The following is a 19302-nucleotide window of genomic DNA, read 5'->3' on the forward strand; positions in this document are numbered from 1 at the left end:
ATTTTCTTTGAATCAAAGAAACAAGCCCCTTGACTTGTCTTTCAGTGGCAGCGAAAATAACACATTTGCTTTGTAACAAAGCACAATAACTAAAGTAAGGTCCAAGTGCACTTGTACAACTAGTGGCGAAAAACTTTGTTGTTTACCTGTACAGTACGTAAAGCACTCGGGTCAACTTATTTGTTTCTTCTCTTTTTCATTTTTGCTGTAAGATTAGAGAAAAGAACAAAGGAGCATTTGGGGGAACTACAGACAGAAATTTGGGTCTCTCTTTCTCTCTCTTTCTCTCTTTCTCTCTCTCTCTCTATATATGTGTGTGTGTATATACATACATACACACACACACACACACACACACACACACACACATACAGCAATATATTAAATTATAGGCACAAGGACCCAGCAGAAAAAAAAAACTTCCCTTCCTCTCCCTCCCCCTCTCTCCTTTATGCACATGTGCTGCTGGAGGAGGTGCAGGGGGTGATCTTACCTCAGTGTATGTGTGTGTGTGTATGTGATATCCAGAGAGGAGCACTAGTGTGTGTAAGGTGTTAGGGAGCAGGGCTAAGAATGATGATGGGTTGACCTGGGAAAGGCACATCACCTGGAAACCTGAAGAACATGGAAGTCAAAAAGGTCCTCCATTTTGTGCCATCTGGTAAGTTTCACACCGGTGGAGTAGCAGGGTGAGAAAGTCTTTCATGATGCAAACTGAGCCACCTCGTGTCACATGTGGAGACTCAATATGATCTCTCTCCCTCTCGCCTGTCTTGCACTCTCTGAACTTTGAAAATACTGAGTATTGATGGCAACTGTTCAAATGTTCATATCCTCTGTAGCGTGGACTCCCACCTCTTGAAATGCAGTAATTTTCTATTCTCTTTGATGTCTGCTTCTTTGCACTGTTTCAGTTACTATTCGTGTATGACTTCATTTTTATTTCCTCATATTGTTCGTATTGAAACCACTGAATATGAGCAAGATGCCTTTATTGCCAGGAAAGCCAGAAAGTTTAAAAGCACTTGGTCTGAGTCAATATTTACAATATGGCTATAAATGTTACACTTGTCAAGCATGATAAGTGTGAGCTAGAGCTACAGCTACATGATGATAATTTATAGCATTTGTTTTGAGCCTCTAAGAGTATGAGGCAGTCCCAAAAAGTGTACTCGCATCTACTTAATAGTGTTTTATTTATTTTTGAAAACTTTCCAGTAATCTCTTGATTCATGTGGTAATCTCCATCAATCTGGTGCATCACGGTAGGACAAGAATTATTTGCAGTTTATTACAGTAGCTAAACTTGAAAGCGTTTGAGTAACCAAAAAGTTACTCAGAGCAGTGCGCAGTGCACTTGTGAAAAGCTCAACACTTTAATCGGAAGCTATAAAATATGACATGGTTGTTTTTCACAAGCATTGTTGTGATCACATTGGCTGGCCAACAAACCATCTGTTCGTTTACTGGTTAGTCTGTACCTTTAAATGGTTAAACAGTCCCAGTTGATTTTTTTCAGGTCAAGGATTAGGGAGATTATCCAGTAGAAAAATGCCTAATATTATAATCTGGCACATTATGAGGTTTTCCATTCCTGTTCAGTGCATTGTTAGACTGGAACAGTCATTGACTCGAATGATAATGTAATTCTCATGACAACTGAAATTAAATTTAATACAGAATCTCTCTCATTCTTCATTTGTCATTTATGATGAAGCCACATATCCCCACTCCATGTGGCTTTATTTTAACACATAATACTCAGTCTTGAGAGGGCAAAGGAGTTTTTATTCAATCCACTTAAAACTGAACATAATTAAAAGAGATTCTGTCTTTGAAGCACTTTATGCCGTCCAGAGGATTAGCACCATGGGCGTTATACGAAAGAGATGTCATACAAATTGCTGTCATGTAGAGGAGGTTCTTTCATGTCTAAGTATGGAGAAAAATCACTTCAAAAGTAGAATTTGGATAGCAAAGTATAACTTTCTGGGAGTGCAATTACTATTGACCCAGTGGAAATATCCACTCTCCTGGCTAAAACAAACAGAAGGTTGTCTTTTTTGCTCTCTCTTCAGTCTTTGACAGCAGTAGTTCCTCCTTCCTGCTTTTGCTTTATGATGATGTAGTGAATATGTGCATTGTTACTTAAGCAAATGTTGCACCATCAAACTCTACAGCTGCATTCACTGCCGTCAAATATAGTCTTAGTTAGTATTTTCATAGTTTTTATAAGTTAGGGCATATTTCGATGCATAGCACAAACAAAGGCAAAGAAAAGGCCTTCAAAACAGGGATGTAATGACGCTCTTACACTTTGAGAACACCGTGTGCATTTTGTCTTGGTGGTTTGGCCTTGTGGCAAAAAGATAGAGTTCACCAAAGAATTGTCAACATTGCCCAGCTCAGCGAAGCTCAGTAAACTTGTTCTCAAAGACCTAATAAGGATCCCTCTGTTTCCTGTTCCTCAGTGACATCCTCCGCCCACATATAGCGATATGCCATAAGGGGTGCAGGCAGAGGTTACTAAAACATGCCCCAGATTTAAAAATCGAGTTTGTTCATTAATTCAGATTATACATTTACAGACTACTTAATGATCAGCACAAACAGAGCAGAGTTTATTCATATTTATAGAATGGATGGAACGGTGAGATGCAAAACAGCCTCAGAATTATGAATGCAGAGAGAAGAACATCCATAAATTAGTGGATGGTGGACTGTGGAAAAAAAAAAAAGCTGAGCCAAATACAATTTAAAATGTGTAATATACTCTAAGAGAAAGCGAGACATTTTCAGTGCCAGAGAACTTGAGAAACTGTCTCTCTATTTTTTTAATGAACGCGGCCGAAGAAGTTGGAAAAGCACCATCTCGCCACAGTTCACAAACAGGGGCAGGAGGTCAGAAAGCAGCCTATTTTGAGGACTGGTTTTGATGTCCGAGTTGCTCTGCTCCTTGTGGAATGGTGAGGCCTTGACTTACAGCGCTGACCTGTCATCGCCAACAGACAGTATTGTGAGCAGGAGGAAGTCGGCCAGCCTGCCAACAGGAAAACCCACAGGCATGGGGATAAACCCAGTCTGGGAGGAGGGATGCTGTAAAATATTGGACACTGGGATGGATTTTTAGTTGCCTGAACCAGGGAGGGCAGCTGTGGTAAACAGAATCAACAGGAATCAGCCATTATCATTATTTTACCAGCCAAGATATATATTTTTCATTAGAAAAACACTGACAAATGACAGTGTCTGCCATAGTCACTGGTAGAATAGACAAACATAAAAGTCAAAGTTTTACAAGCATTTGACTTGTGGCTGGTAGTAATTTCCCTCCTCGGTCTAAACCATAAGTAAAACTCAATTACGCTCCAGTTTCCCTGACTGTGGTTGCTGTAAAAATGTATTATCTTTACAACACAAATGTCAATCTGTCTTCACACCTGTTACGCTGCTGTGGCTGCTTAGCAACACAGTACGGCATCACATGCAATGCTTTTCAGTGATTGAGAGACTAAATAATAAGGTGCTTGAAACCCGTTATTGAATGTTTTATTGATACAGTAAAGTCTAGAGTATATACAATAAGTCAGACTTGCGAGATAAGACTCTAAAGGTCTCAATCAAGGAGATAAAATTCATTCTCGTCACACCCGGCCTTGGCATGGCTTGTTGCATAAGCGGTGAGGCACCCCCATGTCTAGGCAAAACCCTGAGAAGTGGAGGAGGCATGGGAATGTTCTGTCTAATCTGCTTTGAGATATATCCTCGCTCAGGAGCCCCTGGAGCCAAACTCTGTGCCTCAGGCAAGGAAAAGCTAGTCTCTACAGCTAGGGCAGCATTTCCGAGATACCTGACCGCATATACAAACATTAGACCCAGCTGGTGTCTGACTTTTGTTGCAAGTGAACATCATTCATGACTTTTTTTTTTTTCCTTTGGAAAGGGAACAGATCCCTTTCCAGTCTTTCAACACAATGGAGTGTCATATTGTTCTCTCCAGTATCTAAAGACTCACATTCCTGACATCCACTTTCCCTTTCTCTCCTACATCATAAAGTTGTTAGTAGACTGTGTGGGCACAAGTTTGAGGGCAGCTAACTGGAAATAACAGCAAAGAAACCTCAGAGAATGTATGCTGGCGATCATTAGTTGTGTTTACACAGCTGAAACATGGGTGAAATCTTAATTTTGAACCTCACACACCAACACAGTGCAGTATGATGACAGCAGCTGAAAGGGCTGCCATATTTCTGCTGGGCATTTCAGAAGCTATTGCAAGCAGCTGGTGAATGCCGGCTGTATTTGTTGACTACTAAGCGTAAGCTGTTTCTTAAAGGCTGCAGCGCATAGCAGAAGCTCCAGAGTCAACTTATGTCAGTCATCACAGGCTCTGGTTTCAGAGAGGTGCATACAGTTGCAGTATTACCAGCCCATCACCATGTGCGGGTCAGTTTCGCTGTGTCAAAAACCTATACATAAACATACAGCGCAGCTATACCATGTGAGGACGCAAGCTTGTTATTAATTCACACATTAATTCATAGCATGTCATTACACTCATATAGGGATTCATATTACAAGTCCCCTTTACATAACAAGCTGTCAGTAATGACAGCTGCTGGCTAGTCACAGATGCTGGTTAGTGCTTTTCAGGTACATTCAATGCAGTCATGTCATAAGAAAATTAACATAAAAGAAATAACATGTCTTAAGTGGCATTTCTTTCTTTTTTCCCCAGAGACTCCATCCACTGGGACATCCAAGAATGGCTATGTTTTCCAGGAGATGGGTTTGTAGCTTGAATTCTACTTTACTACTCTACTGACTTTGATTCCTTGCTTCCTCTCTGTTGTTGTAGGAACTTGATATGCGATGTTTTGCAGACATAAAAACTTGATTCAGGTTACTTCACTAAAGGCAAAACTTTAATCTATAACAGCAAGTTTTTATTTCAGCTTAGTGCAGAAGTAACTTAGAGAAATTTACAGTTCCTCACTGGGGAATGTGAGTCTACATTGATTGAAACAGTTATTTATGTTAATGCCGAAGAACCTGCTCAATGAAGACCCATTTCACATGCTAGTGAGCACAATCAGTCCCATTGCTGGTGTATTGAGTGGTTAATTAATGGGTTAATAACAAAGTAGATGATCTGTGAGCCGATACTGGGAGGAGGGAATATTCATAGATCATGGGTAAAGCCACAGAGTCACGTAGTGGAGCTAATTTCACAATTCTGCAACAATTTGCTTACGAAGGCAATCAATTCTCTCGCTGTTTCCTCTTCCCTCATAAAACATGAAGTAAGCAGCCATATTTCTCCTCTATACAATGAAAGAATTTACAAGGGGATGCTATTGTTATATGGCTGCATGTCTTGTTTAATGGTATTTTTTTTTTATTAGACCTCTCTGTTTCTTTCTAACTCTCTCTTCCACTTACTTTCTTTTTCTCTGTATCTTGTTGCTGTGTGCTTGTCAACACATGGCAGAATGGTAGGAGGGCAGACTGAATGGTCTATTGTACACACGGTTAAATCTGGCTGGAGTAGTACCCTTCAGATAAAAACAGTTTTATCTCAGCATGGATTATCAAAATATGAGAGTAGCTGACGGCACTACAGACTGATTCCCAGTACCCTGTGGTCAGTTCAAATCATTTTTGAAAAATGACCTTCATTATTGCTGGTAATTGCCTTCTGATATTCCCTAAATTGTGGAGGAAAGGGAATTTTAAAATGACATGCTGGAAAAACATTTCTTCTACTATGAATGTCATTCTTTTGCTTCAGTCCAAAATTAATAGAGATGTGGGAATTTTACAACTCGCAGCAGGCAGTTCCTTGACCATGTCATGTTGTGTCCACAGAGCTGCGTGATGGGGAGCAGGAGGACTCTGAGCAGCGCAGAGACTCCCCTGTCACTCACAAAGACCACATCTATGACAACCAGATTCAGATCAGTGTTTCAGGTGTGTGTTTTAATTACATATTTGCATACTTACAGTGAGCTCTGGCATGTCTATACTTAGACTTGCAGCTGTTGAATGATGAGCCCACAGTCACGCCAAAAACACAGATGAAAGCTCATTACTGTGGTGCGCTCAAAGCGTTTGGTCTACAATTGTTTTCCCAGGAATCATAATGGTCTAAGAATAATTTGCAGCCTCTGCATTTGGGAAATAATGTGTGCCAGCACTGTCTCAGAAGTCCTGAGTCAGGGAATCAAAGTTCAGGGACATAAACTGGCAACTGGAGATCCCTATTAATAACTATTACTGCTACAAAGCACAAACGCTATAAATATTGTCATTAATAACAACGGGGATATAATGGAGAGATGCGCAAAGAGGAAGTGCTGCGTATGTGAAATACTGAGAACTCAAAGAAAGCAGGGAACCATTACTTTTTGGTCAGCTGTTTAAATGCTGATTTAATTGTGGCTTCTATTTCAGATCCTGACGGCCCCGGCTATGGGCTTTTAAACACGACAAGAAAAGTAAGATCCATGTTTCCAGCAATGCTTTCTGTTTTCTTTTTATGCAACCCAAGGAAAATTTAGCGAAAATCCAGTCCATCCTTATATCAACATTTAACCAAACTTTAGGCAAATATGTACCTTCGAGGGCCAAGATGATGAAGGTTTTCATTTCAACCAAAGAGTACAGCAGGTGACTTCACTGCACCGATCAGCTCACCCTCAAACAAAGAGGAGGAACTAGTCACTTGATGGAGCCTTTGGTTGCAATCAAAGCCTGCACAGCCTCAGCCCTCCACGTTCATTATTGCCCAACATGGATTTAACCTATTCACAGTAAAAACAACATCATTCAACCTTCCCTTACTCCATCCCCACAATCTTACCTCCCTCCAGTATGTAAAGCCAATGAACTTCCAAGAGGAAGTTCGGGGCCACAGGGACCTGGACGGCTTCTTGGCCGAAGCCAGCATCCTATTGGATGAGAAAGCTGCCACTTTGGATGAGGTCCTGAAGCGCATGTTGACTCATGTGGTGGAGAACGGCCATGGAAGCTGCGATGTGGATGAGGTTATGGACTCACTGTTCACAGATGCAGGAGGGAAGGAGGTCAATGGTAAGCAATGGGAAAATACTAATTGTAAAAGCAGGTAATGTTAGAAGTACATACAACAGTTTGATATTCATCTCCCAAAGAGGTGTATGATCGATTAGATTAACCCTTCATTCTATTATTTTGTTTGTTTTGGCTGTTCACTGAGTGTCTCAGTTATGTTGCATTGTGTTTCTGCTCCCATAGTGCACCTTCTATCAGAGACCATTCAGGGTGTAACTGCTACTTCTACTGGCATTCGCTACCAGCAGTCCTGGCTTTGTATTCTGTGAGTTCTTCTATACTTGTATCTATATGAAAAAGATGTTGATTCATTGGTCCTTTCAGTGACCAGACTAGTGGGACAATGTTGGTTGATGACTAACTAACTGAGTCACAGTACTGAGCGGTGAAATCCCCTGTATACCATGCTCTGGGTGAATACTCTTTTCTGATTGGCCAGCTGGTGTGCGTTAAAACCGTGTATTGCACAAGCGGTCCGGCATCACCTTTAATCACCTTTCTAAATTAATCATGTAACCATAGCAACCGTATGTGTTCATTAAAACTGTTTCAAGGCACAACGTGGAGGCAAAATTTTTTTTACTCACACCTACTGATTATACCTTACTGAAATGTCTCTTACCATCATTATGCCTGTTCCAACAGGCTAAAGGTCCAGACAAAGGTCCAGTTCATGGTGTTGTTATGAATTTAGTTAAATTTAGCAAAAAATACAGGCTCAGAAACGTTTCAGCTGGACAAGTAAATTTGTATTAGCTATAGTATATACTAGCAATTCAATTCAGGATTCAGAATTAGGAGTTTAAGATAAAAGTTTTGATAGTGATATGTCATAGTTTTTTAAAATATTGTCCATGCAACTTACCACACCACATTGTAAACATATGGCGGGATAAAAGTTCATTAAAGAATATACTGATACTTCCAAACCCATACTTTGGTGCCACATATTTCCAGTCTTTGTATCTATGACAGTCAGTTATTTTGAGAATGAAAAAATTTATATACATAGCATATATATAAGCAACAAACAGTGTCAGTGGCCCCACACAGGGCTCTATGTTTCATCTCTGGAAAAGGCCTTTAACCTACATCCACTGTTAAAACACATAATAAAATCACAACGGTTTTACACACCACGAATTCATTATGGAACAATGCTTTTGCCTAGCTGAATAATTTTTCTGTCAATTCAGCTCTAATGTGAGGAGTCTCCAGAGACGTCACGTCTGCATTGCCCGTCTGGAGAGGCCACAGAACTGGGGCGTCAACTGCTGTGAAGCTCGTTACGTCATCCTCATTCTTGCCCCTCCCAGAACGGTGAGGTGTTTTCCCTCCAGTCATAACTGTCATAACGAAAACAAACAGCTATCATTTTCACTGGGATTTTGAAACGGTTAAAGGCGCACTATGCAAAATTTTTGACTCAACTGCCAGAAAACATGTAATTTGATGACTGAGCCTATGTGGTTCTCTTTGTCAATGCAACATACTGATAGATTGCATACTTCTTCCACATTTTTTTTGTCTTGAGTGAAAATTGTCATCACTTCAGTCATCCTCCTGCAATTTTGCAATTTTGCATAGTGTACCTTAAAACAATGTGCTCAGGGCAATAGCTAACACTTGCACGCCTCTGTTATAGATAAGGACTATAGTGTAATATGGAGATGTGCTAAAAATACAAAGAGGACAATTTTAATACTTATAGAAGTGATACTGTGGTAGTGTTTTTTGGACTGGTCAAACTTATTAATATTTCCATTGTTTCTTTCAGAAAAGCACGAAGACAGCCATCGAGCTGGGCAGAACTTTTGCCACCATGTTCTCAGGCATTTCCTTCAGACAGAAGCTTCTGGAGACCAAGACCCAGGAGGAGTTCAAACAGGAACTGGTCTACCAGCGACAGCAGCTCTCCATAGCCAGTGACAAACTGGTCATAGAGGAAGTGGAGGACACAGACCCACGCAGAGGAAAAGCAATCGCGGTATGAATGCAGGGCAAGATGTTTCGAGGACTGCAGTGAGCATTGCGATAAAAAAGAAAAGTGATGAAATACTGGCCATGCGAGTAGCTAAAATACAACAATATGGCAACTTTACACCACTAATCAAAGCATACCCACTTATAAAACCAGTATTTATATTCTCTATTGCCTGCTAAGACATTTCTCCAGATGTGGAGACCACCCTCATGTTTCCCTCTCCATCCAGGCTTATACAGATGTGGTCCAGTAAAGACAAGTAGTTGAGCCAGAGTATTTGATCCTGTTTCCACACTCTATCAGCCAGTCTTGAGGAATGAGAAGCAGCTGGGCAACAGACTGAAAAGCCTGCCAAACCTGCCATGGATCTTGGCAGCAGAATGCGTGTAGCTGCATGTGATGATAAAGTATTTCATTATGTCCACTGTTTAAATCAAGAGGAAATGCATGTGCTTGGTAGGGGGAAGTGGAACACCCAAACATTGCCTAGGAACGAGAGAAGCTATGTACTTGAGTGTGTTGTAAAAGGCAACAGTTGGCAACAGGTCTTGGCTGGACATGATGTCCTGACCAGGTTCAAAACAACATTTAGGTGTGTTGCTGTCACACCACAACAAGACATCTAGTCCAACATATTATTAGTCATCTCCAAAAAGGAGCAATGCCAGATACCCACTTCGTTTTAACAGCAGAGGTCACTATCACAGGGACTTTTTCAATTTGAAAGCCTCCTTCAAATATCAACTGTCAGACCAAAAATGTGACATATGAAATGGCTACTGACACGATCAAAATGATGCTGAGGTGTGCAGTGGGGGAAGTAGGGGTCGAATATATATTGGCACCATTGTAAATTGACCTCCCTTGCTTGACTGTATTGGTTGACTTACTGTTTCTATGAGGTCCCTAGATGGAGGCTTATGTTTTTACAAAGAAAATAAAACTCTCGATTGAATGTTATGCTCCCTGAACTCCCAGCAGTCCCTCTAAATATTTTTCTGGCTGACTCTCTTAGTGTCCTGTGCCCCGGCTGTCTTTCTCTTCACAGTGCAGTGATTTCTTCAAAGCTGGCAAGGGTGTTTACAATGACCTTCGTCGAAGACTCCCTCTCTATCCCTCAGACTTCACAGACGGTATGAATGCTACTTTGAAATGTCTTGTAATGCCACTTACTAAATAGTCCTACATTTGCTCTGGTCAACAAACACAAACATGCAATGCATACATTTATTTTTTGTTTAATCTAGGTCATAATGCCAGCTTGTGTTAACGTATTATAGATTAGCTCTAACACCCCTTTAATTGATCCATCAAGGTATTATTGGGAAAGACCGCTGTCTACTGAAATACACCACCACTGCTATTTTCCTCTACATTGCAATTCTACTGCCTGCTATCGCCTTTGGCTCACTGAATGATGAAAGCACAAGAGGAGAAATAGGTATGTACCTTTAGTTTACATCCTGGATCTGGGACATAATAATTCCACTTCATCCAATGATACCAGGATAGTAAAAACAAAGTCAGAAATTAGTTGGTCAGAAGATCAATTTAGCATACTTCTGTGGTTGACAGCTTGCAGAAACAGTCTGAACTGTCCTGATGCAGCAAACCCCAACCACTTGGTACTCAATGTAGAGGGAAAAAAAACTTCAGTAATGATTTACAAATATTACATCACAGGGGTTGCATATGATGGAGATGACACACAGGTTTACACGTGCACATCATGTTTTTGACAGATGTTCAGAAGACCATTGTTGGGCAGAGCATTGGAGGCGTGATCTATGCGTTGTTTGCTGGCTCACCCCTGGTCATTCCACTGACCACTGCCCCTCTTGCCATCTTCATAAGCGGTATGTACTGTGTTGTGGGCTGCCTACGGTATGAAGACATGAAAAATAAACTGTCCAGTATAACAGGTTATTGAAAAGTCTCAGCCAAGCAATTTTGGCAGATTTGCTTTGACAGTATTGTTAGTTATAATACAGTCTGTTAAATATCTTTGTGTCCTTGTCTGTGTGCATGTCATGGGGTGCACATGTGTGGGTGTATATGCTTGTCTGTCTGTATGCCTGGGTGAATGTTTTTCAGTGATCAGGGGGATCTGTGATGACTATGACCTAGACTTTGCTGCTTTCTATGCTTGCATCGGCTTATGGAACAGTTTGTTCCTCATCCTTGGAGGCTTATTCAATGTCAGTCTGCTGATGAAACTTTTCAAACGGTTAGTAGACAACCAACCTTTTATATTGCACAGTAACTGTGATATATAGCAGACAAGAGTCCTGTGCTCACATAATAGAGGCAACAAAACCAATTTCAGCACTGAACTATGACTGCCACGCTCGAAAGTGAGGTGAGCTCGCTGATAAGAAAAGTCACATCTGTTTTGGCTTCCTGTCTTCTACCATATGTATCCTGCACACATTAATTTTGTTGAATGTACAATCTTGCTGTCTTTGCTATAATTTTGCCTTGAATGGGCCGTTATGTCTGTGTCAGTATCTGTATCAAAAACACTGGTTTGATAATTCATGACTAATCACACCATGGCTCTTCTATTTCTGTTATTTCCCAGTTCAACAGAAGAAGTTATTGCATTGTTCATCTCAATAGCCTTTGTCGTGGATGCACTGAAAGGCACTGCCAAAAGTAAGTCTAGCCAAGGTCACATTACATTTTTCATGTTCTGGATGTTTTTACCCTCCGGCATAGCTATCTTGCTTCAATGTAGAAGTATGCATAAACGGACTGCCTGTCATTTATCATGGTTAATGTAGCCCAGCAAATATCCATATCCATCACAAAGTCTTTAGAGGACAGGCAAGCATGCAATCAAAGCAGGCCCCCCTGGGTGGAATGGGGAAATTGACAGCCTTACAATGTTAACATACTGTAGTCTTTGACATTGCCTCTGTCTGTATCTTTCTCACAAGGGCTAACAACCAGACAAGGAAGAGAAGGCTGGGCATATGGTGGATTTTTAGCTATCTGCTCTTTTTTCTCCTAGCCTTAGGTTGTTTTACAGTGCTGTGACACTAAAGCTAAACTTAAGTGAGCAAAGCTTTGTTGTATGGTGCTTATATGCACTGCTGTGCCTGGAGCCAAACTGAGAATGACAATGAGAAAAAGAAATATCTTTGATAAGATCATATGTATAGAGAGAGCCAGCGTAGTGTGAAATGGACTTAAATTGTAGTTTTGATTACATCCTCTACCTCAGCATTCAGTATTGTTTGTCAAGACCCAAAATAGGTCCTCAGCCTTTTGGACCTTCACATGAAAAATATGTCAAATGAGTCAGGGTCCCAGGTGAAGAATACATTTACTCACACCGGATATTGTTATGAAAAAACTAATTTTAATCACCCCTGCTCTAACTTGTCCCCATTGTTAACATTATTCTCTCTATCTTTTCTCCCCTCTTCATAGTTTTTCAACACTTCTACCACGGGCCCACGCTGGCTTCTACAAACAGCACTCTGGTGATTCAGCATATTAAGGAGATTCTGGAGCAGGCTGAGAATGCAACAGTATCTGCGCTTGGGCATGGGAACGAGACTGGACCGGTGACTGGGCATGCAGAGGGGCACCTGTCAATCATCCTGCCTGAATCTTTGGTGGTATGCACCAGAGAGAGGCCCATCCTCTGCCTGTTGCTCATGCTAGGGACTTTGTGGCTGGGTTATGCCCTCTACCTCATCAAGAGGAGGTAGGATCACACACTGGACCGCATTTTGCACGAATCAACCATTCAACCTAATTTATTTCATTGCACCAATAGTGGCACACAATGCATTGTTGCTGCTGCCCTCTTACAAAGCTATACATAGGTTCACATACCTCTTTTCAGGTGCAGGTATTTTATGTACAATACTGTAATAAGTGAGTATAGAAATGCTATTTAGCCATCTTTAATCCCTATGTCTGACCCTGCCTCATGCTCCTCCGCTTTCAGCAAAAATTCAGAACTTGACATCCATAATTGCGTAGGGTACTTGTGGAATTTATTGAATTTCTTATTTTACACTATGTTCTTGGTATTTTATGCTGAAATATGTCTTGAATCTTTTCCCACAGCCCATATCTGAATGACAAAATCAGAGAGGTGGTGTCTGACTGTGCTTTACCAATCTCTGTGGTGATATTTTCTTTCATCGGCTCCTACCTTTTTCTTGACATACAACGTGAGTACAAAGTTTTCTCTCAAATAAAAGCAGAATACCTGTGAGAATTGAAGTCACAACCCTGGCACTGAATTTCATTCAGTGTTTATCAATCTGCTTTCAAAAGGGAAAAAAGAAAACATTTTGCTTCCAGTGAATTTTACTCACGCATCATTTCAACCAACTATGTGTTGTGCATCAGTGTGGGTCTACTAACTCAAACGAAGACGCTGGATTGCTTGAATAAAGCTTACTAGCAGCAAAATTCATTGTTGAGCTATTTCTTTTTCCAAGTTACAATAATGACTTTTTTTACTTTGCACATGAGATGTACTTTTGTTTGAGATGTCCATATCTATTTTTTGCATCCTCTGTTCCCATCAGTCCCGGTGTTCAATGTCTACGATGGCCCAGTCTTCAATTTCGCTCCATTTGACAAGCTGACAGGAATGAACACTCTCAGTGCTGTGGGCCTGGGCTTCCTCCTTGCATTGCTCATTTTCATAGACCAGAACATTGTCATTTCACTCACACATGTACCAGAACACAAGTAAGGCCCTTATTGCATTATTTTGATACTGTAATATATTGGAAGAAAAGAGTCACTCTTTCAGTTTGGCTTTGATACTCATTCATGGCATTGTTGTTTACAGTTTATCTCCATAATTATTTTTATTTACAGTATGTCTAAGCATCATCTCTATTCCTTCGTGGATTATGAACAAGGATAGAAGTAGTGCCTCAGTCGATCAGTGAAAAATCTCTTTAATCTGGTGTGTGTGAATGTCCATACCACCAGGTTGCTAAAAGGCACAACGTTCCACTGGGACTTAATGCTGACTGGCTTCATCAACATCCTCATGTCCTGTCTGGGGTTGCCATGGATGCACGCTGCCTTCCCACATTCCTCTCTGCACGCCCGTCAGCTGGCCAAAGTGGAACAGCATGTCGAGAATGGACACCTCTACACAACGTGAGCAAAATTTAAAAAATAAAAAGTGAAAAATAAAAATAAAAAAAAATGTAAAAATCAAGCAGTTGCTTAAAAGGCAGTCATTGTGACAGGAACAGTCAGCAATTAAAGGTCACATATAATTCAGCATCCACGATTCTGTTTCCAGTGGCTCAGGTTGAGACTAATGGTCTTCATAATGTTTTGCAAAAAAGAAAGAAAGAAAGAAAGAAAAAAGTGGGTTAGTTAAAGTGATCCTTATTTAATGAAGTTGAAGAATTCCTCATAGGCAGATCAGCCACAGTACTGGAGCCTGATGAGCAGACAGCTAATTCAAATGAGAAAAACCTCCTCTTTGGAGGCATTGCAGGGATGGTGTCAGTTCAAATAATAACTGGAAGGATCTGAGTAATTGTTTGGTGAGCTGATCCAATCAAAAACAAGACCAGCTGTGATGCATATTTGATCATACAAATGCATAAACGGAGGAGCTCTTAAACCGGTAAAACCTGGTTCCTTTAAGATATTTGAGGTGAATACTTTTGATGTACAAACTCACCGACACAAAATTGGCTTGGTAACAGTTCAAAAACTTTATGTTCTCTTGTTGAACAAGAGCAGTGTACGGGGATCTTTTAAGTGCTTTTCTCTGTCTTGGTGTCCCAACAGGATTGTCAGTGTGAGGGAGACACGTTTGACCTCCTTGGCGGCCTACATCCTGATTGGCCTGTCGGTGTTCATGCTGCCCGTCCCACTGCAGTGGATCCCCAAGCCAGTCCTCTACGGCCTCTTCCTTTACATCGCAGCTACTTCGCTTGACGGTAACCAGATGGTGGACCGCATGGCCCTGCTACTTAAGGAACAGGTGAGGATGTAGGACATATGACACAGTTATTTGGTTGGTTTGGTCTGTCTGCTTGTGGTCAGTCTGCCTCTGTGGAAACTCTCTATCTCTCTATCACCCATTCAGTCTGCTTGCTCTCCCATATGTTTTCTTTTTACTCTTTTTGTATCTCTGTTTGCCTTTATGTTTGTCATTCTGTTTGTCTCTCTGTCTGCCATCTGTCTTTTCATAAATGGATTAAAGCTGCACTAGGCAACTTCACATGTCGGTGGCTTCAAATGGCCGCCTGAGGTACTATGGCTGAAAAAAAAAAAAAAAAAATAGAAATTCAACAACCAGAAATCATGTAATGTGTTTCAGCAAACTGCCCACAGCACATTCAGGTTTTTGATCTCTGTAGACTAAAAGATACCACAGGGACAAAAGAGGCAGGGGATCTAACACTGACGATACTAGCCCTCTTTTTAAAGAGCGCTTGCTTGCTTGCTGCTGTTTGAGAGACAATTTGTATTTTGCTTTTAAGTTTTGATTTGTCCCTTCATGTGGGCAAAAAAGTGTGTGTAACCAGCAGCACAGCAAATAGGGCACATATACATGGTATCAACTGGGGGTGTTTCTGTTTGTTTGTTTGTTTGTTTTCTCATAACAATCTTGGAACTGTGAAGCTAACACCAAAGAACTGAACATGCCATTGCAAAGCAGCAGCCCTCTAACCATATCACAAAACTCCCACCTCTTTCTAGACTTCCTATCCTCCCACCCACTACATCCGCCGTGTGCCTCAGAGGAACGTCCACTATTTCACAGGGCTGCAGATCATGCAGCTGATCATTCTGTGTGCCTTTGGGATGTATCCTCTGCCCTACATGAAGATGGTCTTCCCCTTACTCATGATCTTGCTTGTCCCTGTCAGGTAAGATAACACAGGCCAACAGGGGGCAGAGTGGGACTATCTAAGCCTCAAGACAGAGAACCTTGATTTGGCATACAGCTCTGAGTAGTTAAACCCATTGAGTGCTGTGCATTTTCAGTATTATAACAGGTTAGATTTAAAGTTATTCCCAGTTTCCAGACATATTGGTTCTCTGTCTGAAGGACTTATTGTACTTGCTTTTATTTGCAGTGTCTCCCTATAAACAATACATGTGAAAATCTTACTGTTGGGTATCTCTCTGTTTTATTACAGGACCAGCTTGCTTCCCAGATTAATTGATGCCAAGTATCTGGACATCATGGATGCACAGCACATGTAGAAACACTGAACTCTGTGGCAAACAGCCTCGTATTCTCCAAATGCAAGAGAACCAAAGCTAAAGTTCAATGATTGTGTTGCTGATATGAAACGCAACTGGACTGCAAGATTTCAGTCTGCGCCCATTTCTCTTGGATGGCTGAAGTGTGCCTCTTTGGAGGAGTGACCAATTTCATCCCTCATTTAATTTCTCATTGTGGAGCGCATTTACAATCAATATAGTTGCCTTTTATATTTAACATATTCCTATGTCATTATTGTATTTAACAATATAGCCATGAAGGATTTCATCTGTTTTGTTACCCCCCACACCCCTTCCAGACACACCCACCCACACAGAGCCCTACTACTTGAATTAACTTGTTCTTCTACTTGAATTCAAAGTGGAGGTGATTGGGGATATGTCAGTTTCAAAATAATTATCTTTATGACCCGAGATTATTCAGAAATCAGTTAACAAACTTGTTCTGTTCATTTAGACCTAAAAAAAAAAAAAAAAAAAAACACAGTGCAGTTTTGGCTGTGAGGAAAAGCACCAAATATTGTTAATGTACAATATTATGAGGCTTATTTTTACTGTTCATTGCAATATTGGATTTAAATCAAGCTGTTAACAAGCAAATAAAACGCTTTGAGTCAACTGACTATTTTTCATCTGAATGCACCCCATAGCTTGCTGACTCCAAGGGCATAGTATAGAACAGCCACCATCTGTCATAGATATCCTCTGTATATGGATGGTATGGTAACAGGATTGTGGAACCACCTTCTCAAACACTATCACACACACCATTAGCACGATGTCATTCTTTATTGAGCCAAGTAGGCCTGACATTTGTGGAGATGTGTGCGTGTAAGTCCTCCACAATAGATGGCAGTAGAAGCTCACCCTCTGCGTGGTATGAGAACAGGGTTGGCTGATGACAGATGGAGCATGTGCTACAGCATACACTCATCAGTACATTAAAAGAAAGAACAGCCAGATTTATCCCATTCTGTATAGGAACCTGGAACGATGCAGTGAAAACAATTGGACAGATATAAAACATGAACAGAATCCTCCTCAAAAGTCACCGCCCATAGCAGATGGTTTGTCAAGTATTTTCCTTTCATGTGGTACCTCCTGCATGTGAGGACCAGTTTAGTATGCCAACGCAACACCAGCTGCTCTTATTTTTAGAATGTTTTAACTGCTCCTTTAAATTTCAAAAACGGTGAAGAAGAAAGTGTTTAAAATCATTCTTCCAGAATTAATATACTGACTGGTTCATTGTGTGTTATTTCAAGGCATGTGCTTGAACTACTAATTGTCTGTAAGTGAAGGTGTTGCATACATTTGCAGGTGTGGTCTCTGGTGCATAACAATGGGAACCAAACACAAATGCATTTCACAAAATATGCAGTCAGTATTTGATGCCGTAGCTGATTGGTAAGCTCAGTGAGAACCATACTTTTTTTTTTTTTTTCGTTGAGCCCACTGACAAACAAAAGAAAGTTCCCTTTCACAAAGTAATACAATACAGCAATGAACTAGACATTTTTTTTTTCCTGTGGCTGCGTGACTGAAAATGAAATAATGTTCCCCACAGCATGAGTGCAGCAGGAGAGGCCGTTGATGTCAGTGTCATTCACATTCAATAACTTGGAATAAAGTTGAGCAATCACCCCACAAAGAAGGATAGGCTGTCTTTGTAAAAATGAACCAGACCTGGAAGGCACCGTGTGAAAGCCGTCTGATAGCCAACGCGTCTCCCTTTTTGAATCATGATGATAGCAATATCACTAACACGTTTGTAGTCAGATTCAGATGATTCAAATTACACATACAGCTGGCAGACAATTCAACAGCTGCAAACAGATTACTGTCCTCTTTTCATTTTAATATTTGCAGCATTTTAGGTGCACATCCTGTTGGGACTTGATTACACTCTTTGCTGTCCATTGTCCATTGAGAACAGACAGTGCAATCAATGGGTCACTAAATTGAAGCATAATTGGATACTGAGGGATGTGAAACTCCTGTATGTGGAAAATAAGTACAAATCAACCTGATCACTGCATCCATATTGTATGCATGTTTAATTTAATAGCCTATACAGAAAGTAAGGAAATATATTAATATAATTTACATGATTGTACAAAACCAAGAATAGGCAAAAGAGAAGTCAGAGGGTTTTGAGGTTGACAGTAGACCCTGATGACCTCCCTGCGTAGCCCTTTAGTCTAGGCCTGACAGAACAATGAGCCAACTGTAGGCTCAGAGAATGTAAAATACCACAAATTAAAAAAACAAAAATCAAAAGCCAATCCCATGACTTCACTGAGACTGGCTCTCCAAAGGGAATTCTGGTTGAATCCCGTGAGACAAAAACACAAAAAGGAGCGAGCAAGAGAAAGATGACAGTCACCATAGAGATGCATCTTTCTCTTTGTCACCATAGAGATGTTTCACTCCATGTGCCATTACAAGAACCATATAGTTACCTCTCTGCCACCTACACAGAGTGCCTGAAATGTTCATGTAACACTCCTCCCTGATCTGAGATCTGTGATGAATTCTCTGCATCCTCACATTGGTCGAGTAGAGTCCACGTTCTCCGGTAGTTGTAGGCTTTGTTCTGCTTCCTCCACATCTCTACAGTGTCCTCCATGTCCCTGTGGTGTCCTGTGTGCCTGCAGTCTCCTCTGTGTCCCCGCAGCATCAGTCATGCTCAGTCTATGTGCTCTTGATGCCCTGGAAGCCACAGAAGTTCCAGCGTTTTTCCAGACTGGCTCCCACCCCTGTCAGCTCCTGTCTGAAGGTGCAAGGCAGCCGAGACAACAGGGCCTCCACCTCACCAGGGTTAATCTGGTGAGACACACATACAAACACACACACACAGACACACAGTTGGCAACAGTTAGTCAACACAAAGTCCACATACACTAAATACAGACATACACTATACTCACATCTTTGCTCTTTGTCCTCATTATACTCTCACATTCACACCTCCACTGAAAGCTGAT

At 41.0% G+C, this 19302-nt stretch overlaps 2 protein-coding genes across 2 annotated transcripts in view; one reads left to right on the forward strand and one right to left on the reverse strand.

Moving 5' to 3' along the window:
- The first annotated feature begins 500 nt into the window (after nt 1–500).
- Nucleotides 501–16933, forward strand: LOC115366503 (sodium bicarbonate transporter-like protein 11). Its single transcript, XM_030061990.1, has 20 exons — nt 501–661; nt 4739–4789; nt 5869–5970; nt 6454–6497; nt 6873–7092; nt 7276–7357; nt 8289–8412; nt 8870–9079; nt 10125–10209; nt 10392–10517; nt 10819–10932; nt 11171–11303; nt 11658–11731; nt 12512–12791; nt 13160–13266; nt 13630–13795; nt 14045–14218; nt 14867–15062; nt 15785–15954; nt 16228–16933. Exons 1-20 carry the CDS (start codon nt 625–627, stop codon nt 16292–16294), a joined length of 2562 nt encoding a protein of 853 aa, XP_029917850.1. The 5' UTR covers nt 501–624; the 3' UTR covers nt 16295–16933.
- Nucleotides 16934–17744: 811 nt separating this feature from the next.
- The window catches only part of LOC115366506 (ecto-NOX disulfide-thiol exchanger 2-like), a 189081-nt gene continuing 187523 nt past the window's right edge, over nt 17745–19302 (reverse strand). The window contains exon 15 of the mRNA XM_030061992.1: nt 17745–19141. Within this exon, the coding sequence (XP_029917852.1) occupies nt 19010–19141 (132 nt within the window). The 3' untranslated portion in view covers nt 17745–19009. The remainder of the gene's footprint in view (nt 19142–19302) is intronic.

Source organism: Myripristis murdjan, chromosome 10, assembly GCF_902150065.1.
Source record: "Myripristis murdjan chromosome 10, fMyrMur1.1, whole genome shotgun sequence".
In the NCBI taxonomy this organism is placed as follows: domain Eukaryota; kingdom Metazoa; phylum Chordata; class Actinopteri; order Holocentriformes; family Holocentridae; genus Myripristis; species Myripristis murdjan.

Excerpts from the sequence above, each read along its gene's own strand:
- LOC115366503 (XM_030061990.1), top strand. The coding sequence starts at position 625 with ATGGAAGTCAAAAAGGTCCTCCATTTTGTGCCATCTG. Across the intron at positions 9,080-10,124 it reads GCAGAGGAAAAGCAATCGCG|TGCAGTGATTTCTTCAAAGC; the intron begins GTATGAATGCAG and ends TTCTCTTCACAG. Across the intron at positions 15,063-15,784 it reads CCCTGCTACTTAAGGAACAG|ACTTCCTATCCTCCCACCCA; the intron begins GTGAGGATGTAG and ends ACCTCTTTCTAG.